Here is a 16,906-nt window from a genome sequence, read left to right as displayed (position 1 = left end):
TTCGTAAAATATTTATATCTTTTATGTGTATATATTTTTTATGAAATAGATTTAGAAAATAAGGTTTTTATATATATTTTTAAAAAATATATTTTTATTTACTTTATTTATTTGTAAGTATTTTTGCCTAAGAGCTTCTTACTAAAAACTATGTCTAAGAATAACTACATATACCCGAAAATTAAAAACTAAAATGGTATATTTTACCATTCACATAAGTATGAGCTTACGCGATTTTAAATATTAGTTCTATCCGCAAAAAACACCTGAGCAAACCTTGTTCTTAAAATTGGCTTGGCCGTAACCACATTTCTTTGACTTATAAGTCTATGATTTAGTCACATTTTTTCAGTCTTCTTGGAGTGATTGTGCAAAATGGTGTCTTTAAGGTATATCTTGCTATTCCTGAGTCTGTACTATTTCCTGGATGATGTTGCGGCTGTGACCTGCGATGTATCCCCCACGGATGCTTCTTGCATCGACTGTCGAGTATATCCCACCCATATAGAGTGTTTGCACAAACTTTGGGCACCAGTAACAACTGCAGCCCCTCTCACGACGGCCACCACCAAAAGATCCCGAATCGGCAGAATACGCAACTTTTTCAGTAACTTCATTACGCGTGTCAGAAGTAAAAGTTGGTTTTAAGCACTAAGCAAACAAAATGTCAAGATTATAACAAAATCTAAAATAAACATTAGTTTTTGAAGATCTTTAATAATATTTTTAGGTTGTATTATTTAAAATAGTATTACATATTTTACTAAGCAGCAAAGATAGCTAAGGATCTGTTTCGTTAATCCAAAACAGCTGAACTAACTTTGTTCTATTGGAATACCGAGGATTGCATTTTACTTGGGTATATAGTATCGGTTGTCCAGATTACAATAGATTGATACACAAGTTGGCCATAATAAATGAACTTAAGGTTTGCTAGGACTTCGTTTTGCTACTGTTAATCTTATGAAAGTAGTAATACCCATTTCTCTAGCTTTATATGGTTCATCAAAAAATACGCCGATAAGTATGCAATGGTTTTCGCCAGTATTATTTATTAATTGCCATAGTGAATCCGATTATATTTTGAATTAGTAAACAAATTTGAGCGAGTTTTCTTTTCGTTTATTTTATTGCATTATGCATTTAACCAGATTTGTTAACCTTAACTTTCCTCCTAACTGTAAACCTCATTTTTTTCATTGTAACCTTCTTCCTGTTAACCGATTTTTTCGTTGTGGCAACTTTTGCTGCTGTTGCTGCTGTTGTTGTGGATGTTGTAACTGGAGCCACCGTGGTTGTGGTTGTTGTTGTGGTTGTAGTTGTGGTTGTAGTTGTAGTTGTGGTGCATTCAGCGTTGGTGGTGTCGGTGGTGCAGTCGATGCAACTGGCATCCGTGGGATCATCCGCGCAGGTGACAGCCAAAGCTCCACTCAAAAAGCAGAAAATCGCCGCGATCAGGATAAGATATTTGGATGCCAGCATAGTGATCACTTTAATTGGTCTTCTGGTTATCAAAATTTGCAATATTGGCCTTCACCTATCGCAAGGCTTATTTATACGAATTTTTAGGCGCAACGGAAGCTCAGTTTGTTTTATCAGTTTAATTTTTGTTTAATTTTTTGTTTTATTTTTTGCAAGCGCAAAAATTGGCAAAAGTCTCCGATCAAATTGTTGACTAACTTTTTGTAGATTGTTTAATAACGAAGAATCATAATTGTTAATCTGAAACCAACAGATGTTGGAATACAAAAATGTGGAGTCCAATAAGCAGAAGGAAAAAGCCAGTTCCAAATTGTTCAAATTTATTACGCACAACATTTTTTTTGATTTTTATTTTTTATGAAGTCAACAAACAAAATACCATTATTTTTAAAATAAAAAAACAATAACTTTTGGTACAAAATACGCAGATGTTGATAACATTTTGCCAATGGAAAATGAACGAAATACAAAATAAAAAATATTTACTTAGTATCAGCCTAATATTTTATGAAACGGTTTTCTTTAACTTTACTGTGGCTTAAAGCAAAGATAAAAGTTCTTAAAATAATCATGTTTCTATAAATATAGCTTATGAAATTGTTTAGTTTACACATTGGAACTTAAATATTGACACTTAATTTCAAGTAACGTCAAATAAAATAGGCAGTCAAACCAAATCATTTATACTTCGCAGAGATAAATAGTAGAAATAAGGTTTTTTGATAAGTAGGAATCATAAATTGACAATTAAAATTGCTTTTATTTAAAAGATTATTGGCGCCAACTTTACAACACTAATTGCCGTTAACAGGGAACTATTTCAGGCGATGTGGCAGCGCCGTCCCGCACCAAGTGGCAACCCTGGTCGGACCAGTGCGAATAGCGCGGGAAGAAGAACAAGAAGAGGGCGACGAAATGGCAATTCCTCTTTCTCCGGTCGTTCATGGGCATTTTGCGAGAAAACTTATCGCTGCATTTAAAAACCAATTAAACGAAGAATGCGAACGGCATAAGGATTGGATTTAAGGTAAAATAACGCACCACCAACGCTCGGTGGTCCCCAGACCTATTTAACCTCAAAATGACACCGAGAACCGCGGCGAAAATTAAAATAAAATAATCCAAAGTGTCGTCTGTGCAAGAATTTCGGGCGTGTGATGTGTGATGTAATCGTCTGGCCGCAAACGCGTTGGCCGTCTGTCGCAAGTTTTGATAAAATTCAATAAGCCAGCACTTTGTTTACGTTTACGCCGAGCTTGTCGTCTGGAATATAAATAAAACGCCGACTTAACCTCATTTATGGTCCAAATTGGTGTTTATAAGTTGGAATATTTCGCATTGAAAAAAGCTTGGACATGAACAAAGCCCCCAGAATGGGCGAGTGCCGGGAGTGCGAGCGAGACGACTAGTGTGTGCAGCGGTTGGAAGTCAGTGATGTGCATTTTGCAAGCCAAAAAAGCTAAATCAGAAGAGTTAAGCAAATAATTAAACTTTCAAAAGAAAATTATGACGATATGCATATTCAAAAACAACAAGTCAGATATATAATTTTATTTTGACTTATTGATCAGCTTGCAAGTTTAGGAATGCAATATTGCGAAATAAAATAAATGAAATTACGTTATATATAATATTTTTTTTTAAAGTTATATATCCTATGATTAGAAATAAGTAAAGGTAAAGTAGAAAATATGTTGGTGAACAAATGTGTTAACAAGTTTTTTTTAAAGGTCTGTTTTATAAGATCGATCAAATTTAAAAGAGAATAGCTAAATGTAGCCGAGAACATTTTGACCATCACTGTTGGAATCCGCCAAAAGGCTGCCACTTCTTCAAAAATAAAAACAATATCTTAAATTAGCAAGTATGAGCAAACGTTATGTTTTGAATAGCAGCTAAGTTTGTGTTTTTAGTTTGTAGTTGTATCTCACCCGCCTAGTTAGCTTTTTTTCGTTTAAATGCAACGCTTTATTGCACTCCGACCCAACATCTGGCAACGCCGTAGTCGCTCTCTGCCTCTCCCACCGTCTTCGGTCATTCGGAGCACATGTGCCACCAATTGTTGCGCACTCCGGTTATTTTTGTGCAACCTATTTGTTTATGCGTGCGGCGGACTGAGAAAACTTCAATTTTTTTGCAGGGCTAGCGAGTGATGAACAACCAGCGATATGGCGGAATCCAGTGGATACAGCACCACGTCTCCGCGGGCGATTCCTCCGAGGTGGACATCCTGGAGTCGGATGGTGGAGCGGGGGCGACGGGCGAGGATCTGGACCATGTGGCAGCCGAGAATTTGATCTTTATGGCGCGTGACGGCCAGCTGAGCGAAATAATGGCGGCCAACGAGGCGGGCGGAACGGTCCTGGTCACCGCCGATGGCACCACGGTGGCCTATGCGGAATCCTTCGACGACGATGCCCAAGTGGTCACCGAGGAGGTCATCACGGACGATTGGGTGCAGCACCAGGGCGCCGAGCGGTGAGTAGAGCCTCGTACCTCCTTCCCTGAGGTTTCCCTGACCCATTTGTTTACCCTCTTCCCTTCTTGCAGAGTGGAAATCGCCGCGGAGCAGATAGCTGGGATCAGTAGCTCACAGGAATTGCTGGACATGGAGCAGGATCAGTACACTACGTTGAGGCCCTATCCCTGCGACTTTTGCAGCCGTCGCTTTCGGAAGAAGGCCACGTTGAACAACCACATGCTGGCCCACCAGAATGACCGACCGCATCTCTGCAAGCTGTGTGGAGCGCGGTTCTCTCGCCGGGCCGAGCTCATCAGTCACTTTAAGGCCCACGCAGAGGCCCAAGATGCAGCCGATGCCGAGGCAGCGGCCGCCGCAGCCGATTCCTCTTCCGCCATCAAGTTTGAGCATCAGTCGCAGCGACAGCTGGACGATCACTATTACGAGCAGGACTGGCCACTCTACCAGCAGCAGCAGGAACAGGAGCAGGCGCAACAGGAGATGCAGCAGCATCATCAGATCGTGGATGAGAGCGAGGTTCAGCTGGTGTCCAGCTATCCGGCCACCGTGATCCCACCAGCAGCTCCGTCGCGGGGCAGAATCAGTCGGCTGAAGCCCAAGGAGGAGAGCAGCCAGTTCATCGTGATTTCCGACAAGCCAGCGGTCACCGAGTTGAGGCAGTACATGGAGGCTGATGCGTCTCAGCCTGTGGTCACCACGTCGCAGCCCATTGCCGTCGACCCGCCTCCTCAACCAATCTTTCCGGTGCTGGACGACAGCAAACCCTTTGTTTGCCAGCAGTGCGGATTGGCCTTTGCGCGGGAAAAGGCACTCGTCTCACACACGAAGGTAATAGAGGAGAGCCGTGAATGTCTTTAAAAGAAATGTGACAGCTTTACCTGAAACTTGCTTAACCAGTTTATTGCCAAAATCATCCACTAATTATTTCCTTTATTCTTCATTAGAACCACCGCGTGGACTCGCCCTTCGAGTGCAACCAGTGCCAGGAGATGTTCTGGGACAACACCAGCCTACAGGAACACCAGAAGACGCATCAGTTCGAGGAGAGTAACTCGGAGTACGATCCTGCCTCGGCAGAGGATAGCGCCAGCGAATCGGAAAACGAGGAGCAGTTGTATGGCGAGTTCTATTGCTACGAATGCGGGATTTCTTTCCATCGCCAGGATCTGCTTCGACGCCATGCCAAGATGCACTACAAGGAAACGGATCAGGCAGCCGGCGAGAGCAATTCCGATGTCACTGCTGGCGGTGATGTGGAGATTGCCAAAGATTCTACGGGTCACTCTTGTACCACATGCGGAAAGTCCTTCCCCAGCGCTTTGGAGATGCTCGCCCATGCCGAGATCCACGCTCGGTTCCCGCCTTTCAAGTAAGTGTAGACTTATAAAGGAATATTGGGCAGATAGTTCGAATGGCTTGCTTAATGTATCCTCTTTAATCGTAATTTAAACATTATTTTAATCCTGTTCCCCTTATCAGGTGCGTCCTATGCGGAATTAGCTTTTACGAGGAGCAGGCAATCAAGCGGCACCTGCACACCCGCCACCCCACTGAACTGAAGGCCAACTCCTGCGTGCTGTGCGGCAAGGAGTGCCGCGATCGCAAGGCTCTGATTAAGCACGCCTGGGACCATTCGCGCGAGAAGTGCCATTCGTGCTCCAAATGCGGCAAGAACTTCCACAACAAGGCGCGCCTGAAGCGGCACATGGCCTCGCATCGCGACAAGTCGGTGGTATGCGAGGTGTGCCAGGAGGAATTCCCCGACGGACGAACGCTCTCCAACCACCGGCACTCGCACAGCACCACCTCACCGGGCAAGCTGTTTCCGTGCCACGAGTGTGGCAAGACCTTTGGATCACGTAGCTCCCAGCAGATCCACGTCCGCATTCACACTGGAGAGCGTCCATATGGCTGTCGCTACTGCTGGAAGGCCTTCGCTGATGGTGGTACGCTGCGCAAGCACGAGCGGATCCACACGGGCGAGAAGCCCTACGCCTGTTCAGTCTGTCCGCGTGCCTTTAATCAACGGGTGGTGCTGCGGGAACACATCCGCTCCCATCATTCTGGTCTGGATGTGGCGCGAAATACGTACCACTGCACGGTCTGCTCCGAGGACCTGGCCTCGTCCAATGACCTCATCCAGCACCTTATCCAACACAGTGACTCCAACACCGCCAAGCAGCGGCAACCCATTGTAAGTAAAATGTGGACTAAAAATTATTTTTTAACTATAATATATTGTTTATTAGACGGGGCCGCGCAAGTACAAGCGTCGACGTAAACTGCAGCCGTTCGAGATTGCTCACATGCGTGCATCGCACAACGAGGCAAACGGCGAAGAGGAGGAGGCCACTGGAGATGGTGAAGCCGAGGAGTATGCCAGTGACATCGACCTTTGCGACTTTGATGTGGAGAATGTGGACGATCTGTTTGACATGGCCGAGTCGCCCAAGAAGGAGAAGCGAAAGAGGGGATCGACAGCCCCGAAGGCTGATTCTAAACCCATGACCAATGGCAAAGCGGTGAAAGCTGCCCAGGAAAAGAGCAAAGCCAAGCCGAGATATGACTCCACCAGCAGTCAGCAATCAGATCGCATCTGGGAGGAGAAGTTTATGCACGACAGCCAAGTGGGTCTCTTTCAAATCGATTCGCTGGTGGTGGTCAACGATACGCATCTGCAGCCTGCCACCTCCACTGGGTCTTTAGGCGTACCCAACACAAGAGCTGGTGCCAAGCAGCAGGCAAAACTGCAGGCAAAATCAGCAGAAGGAGCTGGATCTTTCAACAACTCCTCTGCCACATCTGTTTCCACATCGTCTGCCTCCACTTCTAGCAGTCGCAGCAGGAAGAAGGCAGCAACCAACAAGACTGCCAACAAAGCACCACCTGCCAGCAATTCGCGACCCCGAATGATTCACACAGAGAAGGCCAAGGTGACGAGGGGCGCTAGCGGAGACTCCTCTGGCAGTGCGGCTAAGAAGTCGCGCTCCAAGACCTACATTAGTCGCACGGAGACCAGTAATCTGAGCCTGGACAAGTCCCGCAGCAGTGCCTCAAACATGGTGGATGACTATGAGATCATTTCTCCAGCCACTCATCCACCGAATCAAATCAGCTCCAGCCCCTTGCATATAAAACAGGAACAGGAGCAGCAGCAGCGGGTCCAGCTGATGTACGATGATAATCTGCTGATAGATGCTGCTTTGCTTAGGGAGAAGACGTACGACCTGGAGCAGATTTTGCGCTCGCCACTGAAACACGAGAGGAACTCCCGTCTACGCTTTACCAGCGAATCTTCAATCACCCCACAGTTTTTGCCTGAGGAAGAGCAAAATCTGATCAAGATCGAGCCAACATCTCCTGATTTGCGGGAGATGGTGGAGAGTCAGCAGAGGGTCACTGCTCATAGTGGGAGCACTCCGTCGTCGTCCTCCTCCTCTGCCAGAACTTCCAGACATCTGCGACAGATCACTGCCAATGGAACACGGGCAGGAAGCAAAAGATCTGCGGGAGACGTGGCCAGCAAATCGTCACAGGCTCCTGGTGCAGCGTCCAAAAAAGCTAACACTGCCACCAAGGTCAGCAGTAGCTCATCCTCCTCCTACCTCAGTTACGGGGTAGATTCTTACAACGTAAACGTACCTGCCAGCGCCAACAATGCCGATGTGGGTGGTGGATTCTTTTCCATCTCGGAGGTCGTGTCCGCAGCCGATGCCGCGGATGCGGCTGCGAAGGCAGCGGCAGCTGGTAAATCGGAGCGGAAAACCCGCAGCTTCGAGTGCGAAATGTGCTCGGCCATCTTTTATGATCGAGCCCAACTGCTGGAACATGTACACATCCACATTTAGATGGAAACTACCCTAACCACTCGCCCGAAGACTTGTATTTTTGAAACATCTTATCCTAATATACACAAATAATCGGCGTAACTTACCTCATGGTACCGAGCATCGAAAAATATCGTTGATTTATGCGTTATTTAAAAACTGAACATAAATATATATTGTAGAGAGCATAGTTCGTAAGGCTTTTAAGTTTGTACCTCAGCTTTTGTTTTGAAGAATTGGTATGCTGGAATAAATACATCATTAAATGGTTTTTCATTGCCTTAAATTGTGTTGTCTTGTAAAGATCTAATCTGAGATTGAAAGATGCTCCCAAGTTCCGTGATAAGATACGTTTATGTAATATTTGATAGTTTTTGAAATCTCTATCTGAAAATCATTACTTTGCAATTATCTGTAGGCTTTCCTACGAAATTTCGTTGCCAAAAAAAGATTGTCAGCTCAATTCTCCGAAAAATTATCAATTTTATAACAATTTTCCTAGAATTTAGCTTCTTTTCAATTACACTCGAGCCGTCATAATTTTCCACTTGCAAATTTAATTTATTTTGAGTTAAACTTTACCTGAATGTATTTATAATTAATTGAACTTTGTTATTAAATCGCTGTCATTCGCGCTAAACATGACAAATGGTTAGGCAAATAATTGCAACAAAGCCGTTTTTTAATGTAATAGCTAAAATATAGAAATGACTTTTGTGATTGCACATACATACATAGGAACTTGTTTGTCTCAAATCATATCGACCTATGTACCTCTCTGATAAGCGGTGATTTACCCGCAAACCAGATGTTTTGGTTCGCTTTGAAGCCATGATTATAAATATGTATATGAGTATACTAATACTAAATGAATAGAGCCGAGTGTGGTTCGCTTTTCGGCTTATTTGCACAGCTTTTCAAACAAAACCCCGACTACTCTCTAAACTAAAGATTACTAGGTTCTCTTTAACTGGGAGGTAGCATTTCTCCATTTGAAAAATCAATTAATTAACGCCTATGGGTTATATGACCCTAAATAGAATAATTTTAAACGGTTTTGTCTGTTTTTAATTTAGCACAAATAGTATATAGTATAATGTAAATATGCTAATTCAAGCGGGCGGACCTTTGAGTATAAACTATCAATATTAAGAGAAGAACCAATGATAAAGCTGGACTTTTCAATACCCTAGCTTATTATATATTATTTAGTTATTTATTTAATAATATATCTAAATTTGTTCTTGTATTTTTATTTAAAAAATTACTGCAGCCTAGAACATTGGGAGTTCTGATGTCCAGCCTTATATACCCCTAATGCCATCTGGCCATTGTATTTTTCCATTGTTGATCTCCCACGGAGATGGCAGGTATAAAATGGGCCACATCGCCAGTTGTTCATCAGTTTTCTCTCAATCGTCGAGCAATCAACATGACCGGAGTAAAATCGTTGTACTTTTTGGGCCTGGTTCTCATGGGCTTGGCTGCCATCCACGCCGATGAGCAGGTTGTCGGAGGAGTTTCTCAGTTGGAGGGAGACAGCAGGAAGGACGCCCTCACTCTCCTGGACGCTACCCTGACCCAGTTGGCCACCGGAGATGGTCCCAGCTACAAGTGAGCTCCAAACATATGTCTAACATCTGACTGTAGCTTAACACTGATTTTTGTGTGTCTCTCGATTTCAGGGCAATTAATGTGACCTCTGTTACGGGCCAGACTGTTTCGGGAACACTCTACACCTATGAGGTGGAGCTGAACAACGGATCCGACAAGAAGCAGTGCACCGTGAAGATCTGGTCCCAGCCCTGGCTGAAGGAGAACGGCACCAACATTAGGATCAAGTGCGCCGGTGACGATGGCGAGTTGGACCGCACCTGGTAAAGGTTGTTTTCACTAGGCAGTCGTGTTTACGGCTTATAAAGAACTCCACTTCCTATGAAAAGGTTTCCCTTCAAAATAAACAAGGCTCATGGCTGTATAACCATTTTTTAAAAACCAAATTTCGTTTATTATACTTGGGGTTAACTGAATCGTTGTATATAATAGTTACAAATTAGGTAAATCAATTTAAAATTGGTTACTACTATTCAGTGTTCAATTACTAAGTAATTGTTATGAACTAATGGCAAATATCATTTTTAATTTTGGAATAAAAATCAGAACTTGTGGTTTTTTATGTACTTCCTTTGTTTTCGTATTGTCTTTCTTACTCATTATATTTCTCATTCCCATTGTTATCTGAAACCATATAAGCTTTTACTTTACAGAAAGCTTCAGTAGTCGGGTCTCAATCGTCGAGACCGGAACATGAAAAGAGTGATATAGCTTTAACATTTCTTTGTGAATACTTCGTTAAACTTTGCTGCCATAGCCATGTCCACCGGATCAATTGTAGGAGGTATCACCCAACTGGAGGGGGATAGGAAGAAGGAGGCTCTGGATCTCCTGAATGCCACCCTCACTCAGTTGGCCGCCGGAGATGGTCCCATCTACAAGTAAGATAAGTGTATGTTCTGACTAAAACTTACCCTAATATGTTGGGTACTCTCTTTGAAGGGTAATTAAAGTGATCTCTGTGACGGGTCAGGTTGTGGCTGGAACTCTCAACACCTACGAGGTCGAACTGGATAATGGATCCGTCAAAAAGCAGGCTACTGTTAAGATCTGGACTCAGCCCTGGTTAAAGGAGTACGGCACCAACATCAAGATCAAGATTGCCGGTGAAGATGGAGAACTCGACCGCACTTTGTAAAATAATATAGGACTGAATATAACCTGTGAAATATGTATATGTTTGAGATATCGAATATATTCCTATGAAATACATAAGTATTATATTACAGTTTACCTGAAAAGGGTTTCCTACTTTGTTATCGGTCATTAAAATGGTATGTATGTAAGGGTTTCTGCCGTACCTAGGGTTACTCCCTTATTCTTACACTCAAACTGGCCATGAAAAGGTTGTTTTAGGGATCAACAGGTCCATAAAGTAGGTTAAAAAGCAATGATACCTGCGAGTTCGATATTGGTCAACCAGTTATACTGTCAGAACCAGTTTGTTTATTTATCTCAAACAGTAAATCGGGTTCTCTTTCTCTCTCCACCATTGTGTGAACTCAACTAGTCAACGTCGATATCATCGGGTGAAGCGATGGATGTTACAAATCTAAATTCCCTCTGCGATTTAATTACTTTGTGGTTTTAAGTAGAGTTTGTTCTCTTAACATGAGAGAGCAAACTTTTCTATTATTGATATAGTTTGTTAACTTATCAGAATTATATCATTCTACAATGGTTTTTGATAAGGCACGACTTGTGTAACATATCTGTAACCCATTCTTTATTTGTAAGGCCACCCACTAAAATAGACAAGAATTATTTTTTAAATACTTTTATATTTTGATTTCCACTTCAATATTTTAAATATAGTATATGACTTTTAATTATCGGAGCGTTATTCACTTTGTTATGAGGTCATTTTTCGAACTGATATTTTTATTGCTCAGCTCTGGAATTGCCTATACGTAATGTGTAAAGTACTTACGATTTGTCGCAGATATCTGGACTTGTTGCCGCACACTCGTTTTGCAATTTTTAAAATAAATAAAATGTATATCACAACAACGAAATGAAATAATGTTGTTGATAAATAAATTGTATATGTTTTGGTTTCCACCCTGATCAGAACTCAACCGCCTGACAATATCGTGGAAAAAAAGTAATATTTAAAAAACGAACTGAGCTGTGTATTTATTTTGCTCTGAGTTCTTTGTGACTGTTGACACAAAGATCGCCTTAAATAAAGGCATTACCGTGCGGTGATGATGATTCGAAGTCGAAACCACTCCTGACCTGGGCAAACAAGTAAAATAAAATCATAAAACCGCCGTCAAGCCCAAAAGCTAGTTAAAATAGAAGGCAATAAACTAAAATTAAGTAAAAAGATGCTAAACGAGCCGCTTCATTGTCGCCGGGTTCAGGTTTAAATGCACACTAGCTTCTCTCTTTCCTGGCTAATGGCGAATAAATAAAGAAATATTCTCGCCGAATACTCCGACAATATCGGTTTCCTATAAAAGCGGTCTCTAAGCGCCGTGTTTACCCAGTTTGAAAAAAGTGTTTCGACGAAAATGCACGCCGTGAAAGTGATCTTTGTTCTGAGTTTGACCCTGGCCGTTGCCTTCGGCGTGAGTTTTAACTGATTTTTATACTTAGTGTTTGAATTATTTGTATAATAATAATTGTGTGTAGCGGAGGAGACCACCAGGTGCTCCAAAACCCCTAGATGGAAATGATCTGGCCAAGGCAAAGAATATTCTGACCACCACCCTCACCAAACTTGCCGCAGGAGATGGTCCCAAATACGAGTAAGTCCAAGAATATATAAGCTTGCTTGAAAAAAACATCATTGAAGAAGTGATAGTGATATCGATTATTACAAATCTTTAAGCAAAAAAAAAACTTAAATTTGTTGAACTTAAGATTTCAAAATCTTACCTATTTCAGAGTTGTGAATGTAAAAACTGCAACTACCCAACTGGTGGCTGGTTCTCTGTACAAGTTCGAGGTGGAACTGTCCAACGGATCTGAAAACAAGGAGTGTACCGTGAAGATCTGGGACAGACCTTGGCTGCAGGAAAAGGGCGAAGGCACCAATATTAAGATAAAGTGCAAGGATGAAGCTGAGATCGACACCACCTGGTAGTCAGAGCTCCTTGGATTTAGTCAAATAATTGTGATTAAATAAAAAGTGCGAGCTTGTTATTTCCAAAAAATTGCCCAGTGAATCTTCCAGATATATTATATATTTCGGTGAATCCATAAACCAATTACATTTATATAATAAACAAACTTTGATCTGTGCTAATAAATTTCTACTGATTGTGGACTAACCAGTTCCGTAGTGGGTATAAAACAGGCATTACTATGGCTTATACATTTTAATAGGTCAAAGGAAATAAAGTGTTTTAATGGACAATCACGTTTTGCGTTAAAATGAGTTTATTAAACTGGAGAGTCTGTGTGCATAAGTGATAACGAATCGTATAGGAAACATGCCAATATCAAAGTTTAAGTGAAATGCAAATTAAAAACTAAGATGTATTCGTATTACTGAATAGTTTTCCGCCAAGGTTAAGATTGTTTCCAGATGTCACAACACCAACTATCTTTATGGATCACTTATAGAACAAGTGGGATATGGAATAGTTCAAAATAGTTATTTTCAGAAAAACTGTACTAAAGACTTTTTAGGAATTCCTTTTTTTAATGCTTTTTTCTTTGAGTAAATTAATAAACCCAATTATGACAGCTCAGCCGTTCCTGGTGATACTGTTGTTTCTGCGGTTCAAGCGGTTCCTCCTGCGTTGATTTTGACGGCGGCGTTGACGTTGTGCCTGCTGGCGACGTCGGCGGTTTCGGCGGTTCCTTCCATTCCTATTGTTATTGCTTCCGTTTCCGTTGCTGTTGCCGACCGCAGAGGCGGCGCCGGGGGATCCTGTCGCAGGACTTGTGGCAACACCCGCTGAGGGAGAGGTACTGCCTCCAGTCGACGGAGAAGTGCTGCCATTAGTGGGAGTGGTGTTGCCATCAGTTGGTGTGGTGCTGCCATCAGTTGGGGTGGTGCTGCCATCTGTTGGAGTAGTGCTGCCATCAGTAGGGGTGGTGCTGCCATCAGTTGGGGTGGTGCTGCCATCAGTGGGGGTGGTGCTGCCATCAGTGGGAGTGGTGCTGCCATCTGTGGGTGTAGTGCTGCCATCAGTTGGGGTGGTGCTGCCATCAGTTGGGGTGGTGCTGCCATCTGTTGGAGTAGTGCTGCCATCAGTAGGAGTGGTGCTGCCATCAGTTGGGGTGGTGCTGCCACCAGTTGGGGTGGTGCTGCCATCTGTGGGTGTAGTGCTGCCATCAGTTGGAGTGGTCGAATCATCTGCCGCATTGCTGTAGCTCGAAAAGCAGAGAACCAAAAGGCCCAGGCCCAATAGCAGAGTGGTTGTCCGCATAGTTGATATCAGATCAAACGGATGGGTTTGGATGATGATCTTTGGATCTTCAGCAATGGCTTTTATACCACTTGTACAGTTCATGGTTCTTTTGTGAAGACGGTCGACAGCTGCGCCAACAAATCGATAGAATAGCAATTTGCATATTGCCAAATATCTACAGCTGTCAAAATACCACGCAAGTAGTACAAAAAGCTTGAAGTTAGTAACTTTGTTATTCCGTTCTTATAAAGAAATTAGTTAGTTAAATACAAGCTGCATCACATCTTTTCGATCAGATATGCTATAGATCTGGGATGATATTGTCGTTGGTGGAAAGCTGGTTGGTAGGAAACCAGCTAGAGAGATTGCAAAGATTTCGTTGCTCGAATTTAGGCGCTCTTCAAAAATATGTAATATTAAAATGCAATTGGAGTCAGTGTCATATTTAATATTATTGAATAACAACCGTTAGAAAATATAATATGATATTTATGTTTAATGAAATTCTACAAAATTCGATGTTTCGTAAAAAACATTATGTGTAACGTACGCCGAGCTTTACTGGTTAGAGCTGTTTTTAATAACAAAAAAGCAGAAACCTAAGATAAACCAATCAACGTAAGTAAATTTTTTTTTTTGCAATTTTTCGGGATACACGCATGGATTTCAATATAAATGTAAATGTAAGTATAAGGATAATACGTACAACAAAAAATTCAATTGATAAAATTGTAAAGTATTCCCAACAATTTATTTAAGTGTGTAATGCTATATTTTAATCAACAATAAATTTTTCTTCCCAATCGTTATTGCAAATAAGCAAATAATTTCTAAGAGCCAGCTGCGTAAATTTCGCAATAATCTTTGGCTGAAAAGCTGCGTGTCTATAAAAGCGCGATCCACCAGATGGTTGGCGCAACCCGAGATCAGACGTTTCAAGATGAGAACAGCTACCATCCAATTCGTAATTCTCCTCCTGGCATCTGGTCTTTTACGAAGCTGCGAGCCCGCTGCTCAATCCACCACCACCACAACCACAGTGGCACCCACCACCACGAAGAACTTTCTTAAAAACAATTTGCGTTATGGGGACCTTCGTGGCATCCGCGTCAATGGAACCCGACAGAGCAAAAACACCAACGGCACCACCCAAGGAAAACAAGGGCGTCGAAATTATTTCGAGCAGATCAATGTGAAGAGAGAAGAGGAATACGTTATTATCATAGTTTAGGAACCATTATTACCATCGGTTGAAAAACTGGATTTTAATAAAATGCTGAGAAGAATTGTATGCTTTTTAAATTTTTTGGGGAATATATCCTAAGAAATAATTTATTCTTATCTTCCTACGATAATCACTTTAGGTAAGTTGTAAAATTACATTTTTATAAATTTTATTTAATATATATAAAATATAGCATTCTTTTTGGCCACATTCTTTTTGGGGAGCGAAAGTCGGGAATATATCTTTTGAGTATCAGCTCAAATTTACGTCGAGCTACGCCTGTCTCCCCGTTTTAAAATAAATTTCCTTTTTTCGAACTATGTTCTTTTTTATTTTTATTGAATTGATTGACAGTCATTTAAAAAATTTAACCAACATATACACGAACGTTTCCCCGTTTATTTCTGGAGTTTCCCCGCCTGGCATTGTTATTCCTGCGGTTGGAGTTCCTGTTGGTGGTGCGTCTTCCGTTGGTCCTGCGATTGCGATTGGTGGATCGGGATGTGGTGCTGTTGAGGCGGATGCGACGGTTGACGGAGTAGTTTAGGTCGCTTATGCGCACGGTCTTCCGGTTTCCGCCCGAGGAGGTGGGTGTAGCCCTGGTGGTCGTGGTGGTGCTCCTAGTCGTTGTTGGAGCCACTGTGGTTGTGCTGGTGGTGACGGCAGCGGCTGCCTCGGCCACGCACTCTGCGTTGGTGGGATTGGTGGTGCAGTTGATGCATCCTACGACAGTGGGGTCGGCGGTGCAGGTCACCGCATCGCTGCTTCTCAGAAGGCAGGCTGCCAGGACGAAGATGGTGGAGATAATAGAGGCTGTCCTCATTGTGGATTTGCTGACTGGGGTTTGTTGATTGATGGTGATGTCGTCTTTTCCAAAGGTTTTTATAGTGGGTCTTCCTACCCAACGATTATAGGCAAAATGTACGCAGCTGTTTCTACAAAAATTGTTTGTTAAGAATTTGCCAACTATCGGTTCTTTTTTAATTCTTCCATTTTACCAACAGTGCTTATGTTATTAGAAGAATAATACAAAACTGAAAAGCTTTCGTTGATAGCACCCTTGAATACTGTTTATTATTGACTTTCTATCCTCAAGATGATAAATGCCATCTGCGTATAGTTTCTAACTTGTAGGTTGAAGGTTTAAAACATAGCTGCTCTATTGGTGTTCCTTTGATTTTATTGGTTTTGGCAAAAATTTTTAGTGATTGACATTGGCAAAGACCAGTTATCACCATTTCATAAACTAAACAGATATACAAAAAAAATTATAAAATTCCCAACCCTTTAAATATAAGACCAAGGCATTTTTGGAATGCACTGTGGGATTTTATTGTTGTATAAATTGCAATTTATAAGTTTAATGTAATAACAATTCCATAAAATCAGCTTGCCATTTCAGAATTGTAAGATATTTCTCAGGCGGATCGTCGGTTCTGACGCTTTCGCTCTTGAGCTCTCCTTCTTCTTTCCTTCCTTTTGGCAGCCCTCTTTTTGGCCGCCTTTCTTTTGGCCGCCTTTCTTTTGGCCGCTTTTCTCCTAGCCGCCTTTCTCTTAGCCGCCTTTTTCTTGTTAGTCGCAGTATCAGTATCAGTATCAGTATTTGTTACCCCGGTTGAGGAGGAATCTTTGCTTAGAGCACTTGTTTCTGCCGAAGGAGCCGCGGATGAGGACTCAGTGGAACTTGAAGATGTTGAACTGGGGGTGGGGCTATTAGTGGTGGAGGAACTGGATGAACTGGATGAACTGGAGGACGTGGAACTGGAGAGATCGGTGGCCGCAGTAGAACTAGAAACCGCCGTGGACGAAGTAGAACTGGAGCTAGAAACAGCCGTGGACGAGGTGGAACTGGAGACTCCGGTAGACGAGGATTCGGACGAACTAGAAACTGCAGAAGACGATGTGGAAC

At 42.4% G+C, this 16,906-nt stretch overlaps 7 protein-coding genes across 7 annotated transcripts; 5 read left to right on the top strand and 2 right to left on the bottom strand.

Moving 5' to 3' along the window:
• The first annotated feature begins 375 nt into the window (after positions 1-375).
• LOC119555454 lies at positions 376-648 on the top strand. Its single transcript, XM_037866845.1, has one exon. The coding sequence runs from the start codon at positions 376-378 to the stop codon at positions 646-648; it is 273 nt and encodes a 90-aa protein (XP_037722773.1).
• Positions 649-2,357: 1,709 nt separating this feature from the next.
• Positions 2,358-8,077, top strand: LOC119548122. The gene is made up of 6 exons (XM_037855221.1): positions 2,358-2,509; positions 3,623-3,960; positions 4,033-4,792; positions 4,909-5,333; positions 5,444-6,158; positions 6,214-8,077. Exons 2-6 carry the CDS (start codon positions 3,635-3,637, stop codon positions 7,810-7,812), a joined length of 3,825 nt encoding a protein of 1,274 aa, XP_037711149.1. The 5' UTR covers positions 2,358-2,509; positions 3,623-3,634; the 3' UTR covers positions 7,813-8,077.
• A 1,114-nt stretch (positions 8,078-9,191) lies between these two features.
• Positions 9,192-9,791, top strand: LOC119548132 (cystatin-like protein). Its single transcript, XM_037855232.1, has 2 exons — positions 9,192-9,405; positions 9,477-9,791. The coding sequence occupies exons 1-2, from the start codon at positions 9,224-9,226 to the stop codon at positions 9,670-9,672; spliced, it is 378 nt and encodes a 125-aa protein (XP_037711160.1). The 5' UTR covers positions 9,192-9,223; the 3' UTR covers positions 9,673-9,791.
• A 266-nt stretch (positions 9,792-10,057) lies between these two features.
• On the top strand, positions 10,058-10,638 carry LOC119548142 (cystatin-like protein). The gene is made up of 2 exons (XM_037855243.1): positions 10,058-10,286; positions 10,348-10,638. The coding sequence occupies exons 1-2, from the start codon at positions 10,165-10,167 to the stop codon at positions 10,541-10,543; spliced, it is 318 nt and encodes a 105-aa protein (XP_037711171.1). The 5' UTR covers positions 10,058-10,164; the 3' UTR covers positions 10,544-10,638.
• A 1,183-nt stretch (positions 10,639-11,821) lies between these two features.
• LOC119553744 (cystatin-like protein) lies at positions 11,822-12,658 on the top strand. Its single transcript, XM_037864345.1, has 3 exons — positions 11,822-11,978; positions 12,043-12,158; positions 12,298-12,658. The coding sequence occupies exons 1-3, from the start codon at positions 11,922-11,924 to the stop codon at positions 12,494-12,496; spliced, it is 372 nt and encodes a 123-aa protein (XP_037720273.1). The 5' UTR covers positions 11,822-11,921; the 3' UTR covers positions 12,497-12,658.
• Positions 12,659-12,758: 100 nt separating this feature from the next.
• LOC119553736 (A-agglutinin anchorage subunit) lies at positions 12,759-13,790 on the bottom strand. Its single transcript, XM_037864333.1, has 2 exons — positions 13,655-13,790; positions 12,759-13,528 (listed from the first exon to the last, which is right to left on the bottom strand). Exons 1-2 carry the CDS (start codon positions 13,788-13,790, stop codon positions 13,104-13,106), a joined length of 561 nt encoding a protein of 186 aa, XP_037720261.1. The 3' UTR covers positions 12,759-13,103.
• A 1,539-nt stretch (positions 13,791-15,329) lies between these two features.
• LOC119563149 (salivary glue protein Sgs-3) lies at positions 15,330-15,834 on the bottom strand. The gene has a single exon (XM_037876408.1). It carries the CDS (start codon positions 15,818-15,820, stop codon positions 15,365-15,367), a length of 456 nt encoding a protein of 151 aa, XP_037732336.1. The 5' UTR covers positions 15,821-15,834; the 3' UTR covers positions 15,330-15,364.
• Positions 15,835-16,906: the final 1,072 nt, after the last annotated feature.

This window comes from Drosophila subpulchrella, chromosome 3R, assembly GCF_014743375.2.
Source record: "Drosophila subpulchrella strain 33 F10 #4 breed RU33 chromosome 3R, RU_Dsub_v1.1 Primary Assembly, whole genome shotgun sequence".
NCBI lineage: Eukaryota > Metazoa > Arthropoda > Insecta > Diptera > Drosophilidae > Drosophila > Drosophila subpulchrella.
The sequence above is the reverse complement of the archived record's forward strand: the minus strand, read 5'-3'. Positions and strand labels throughout refer to the sequence as shown.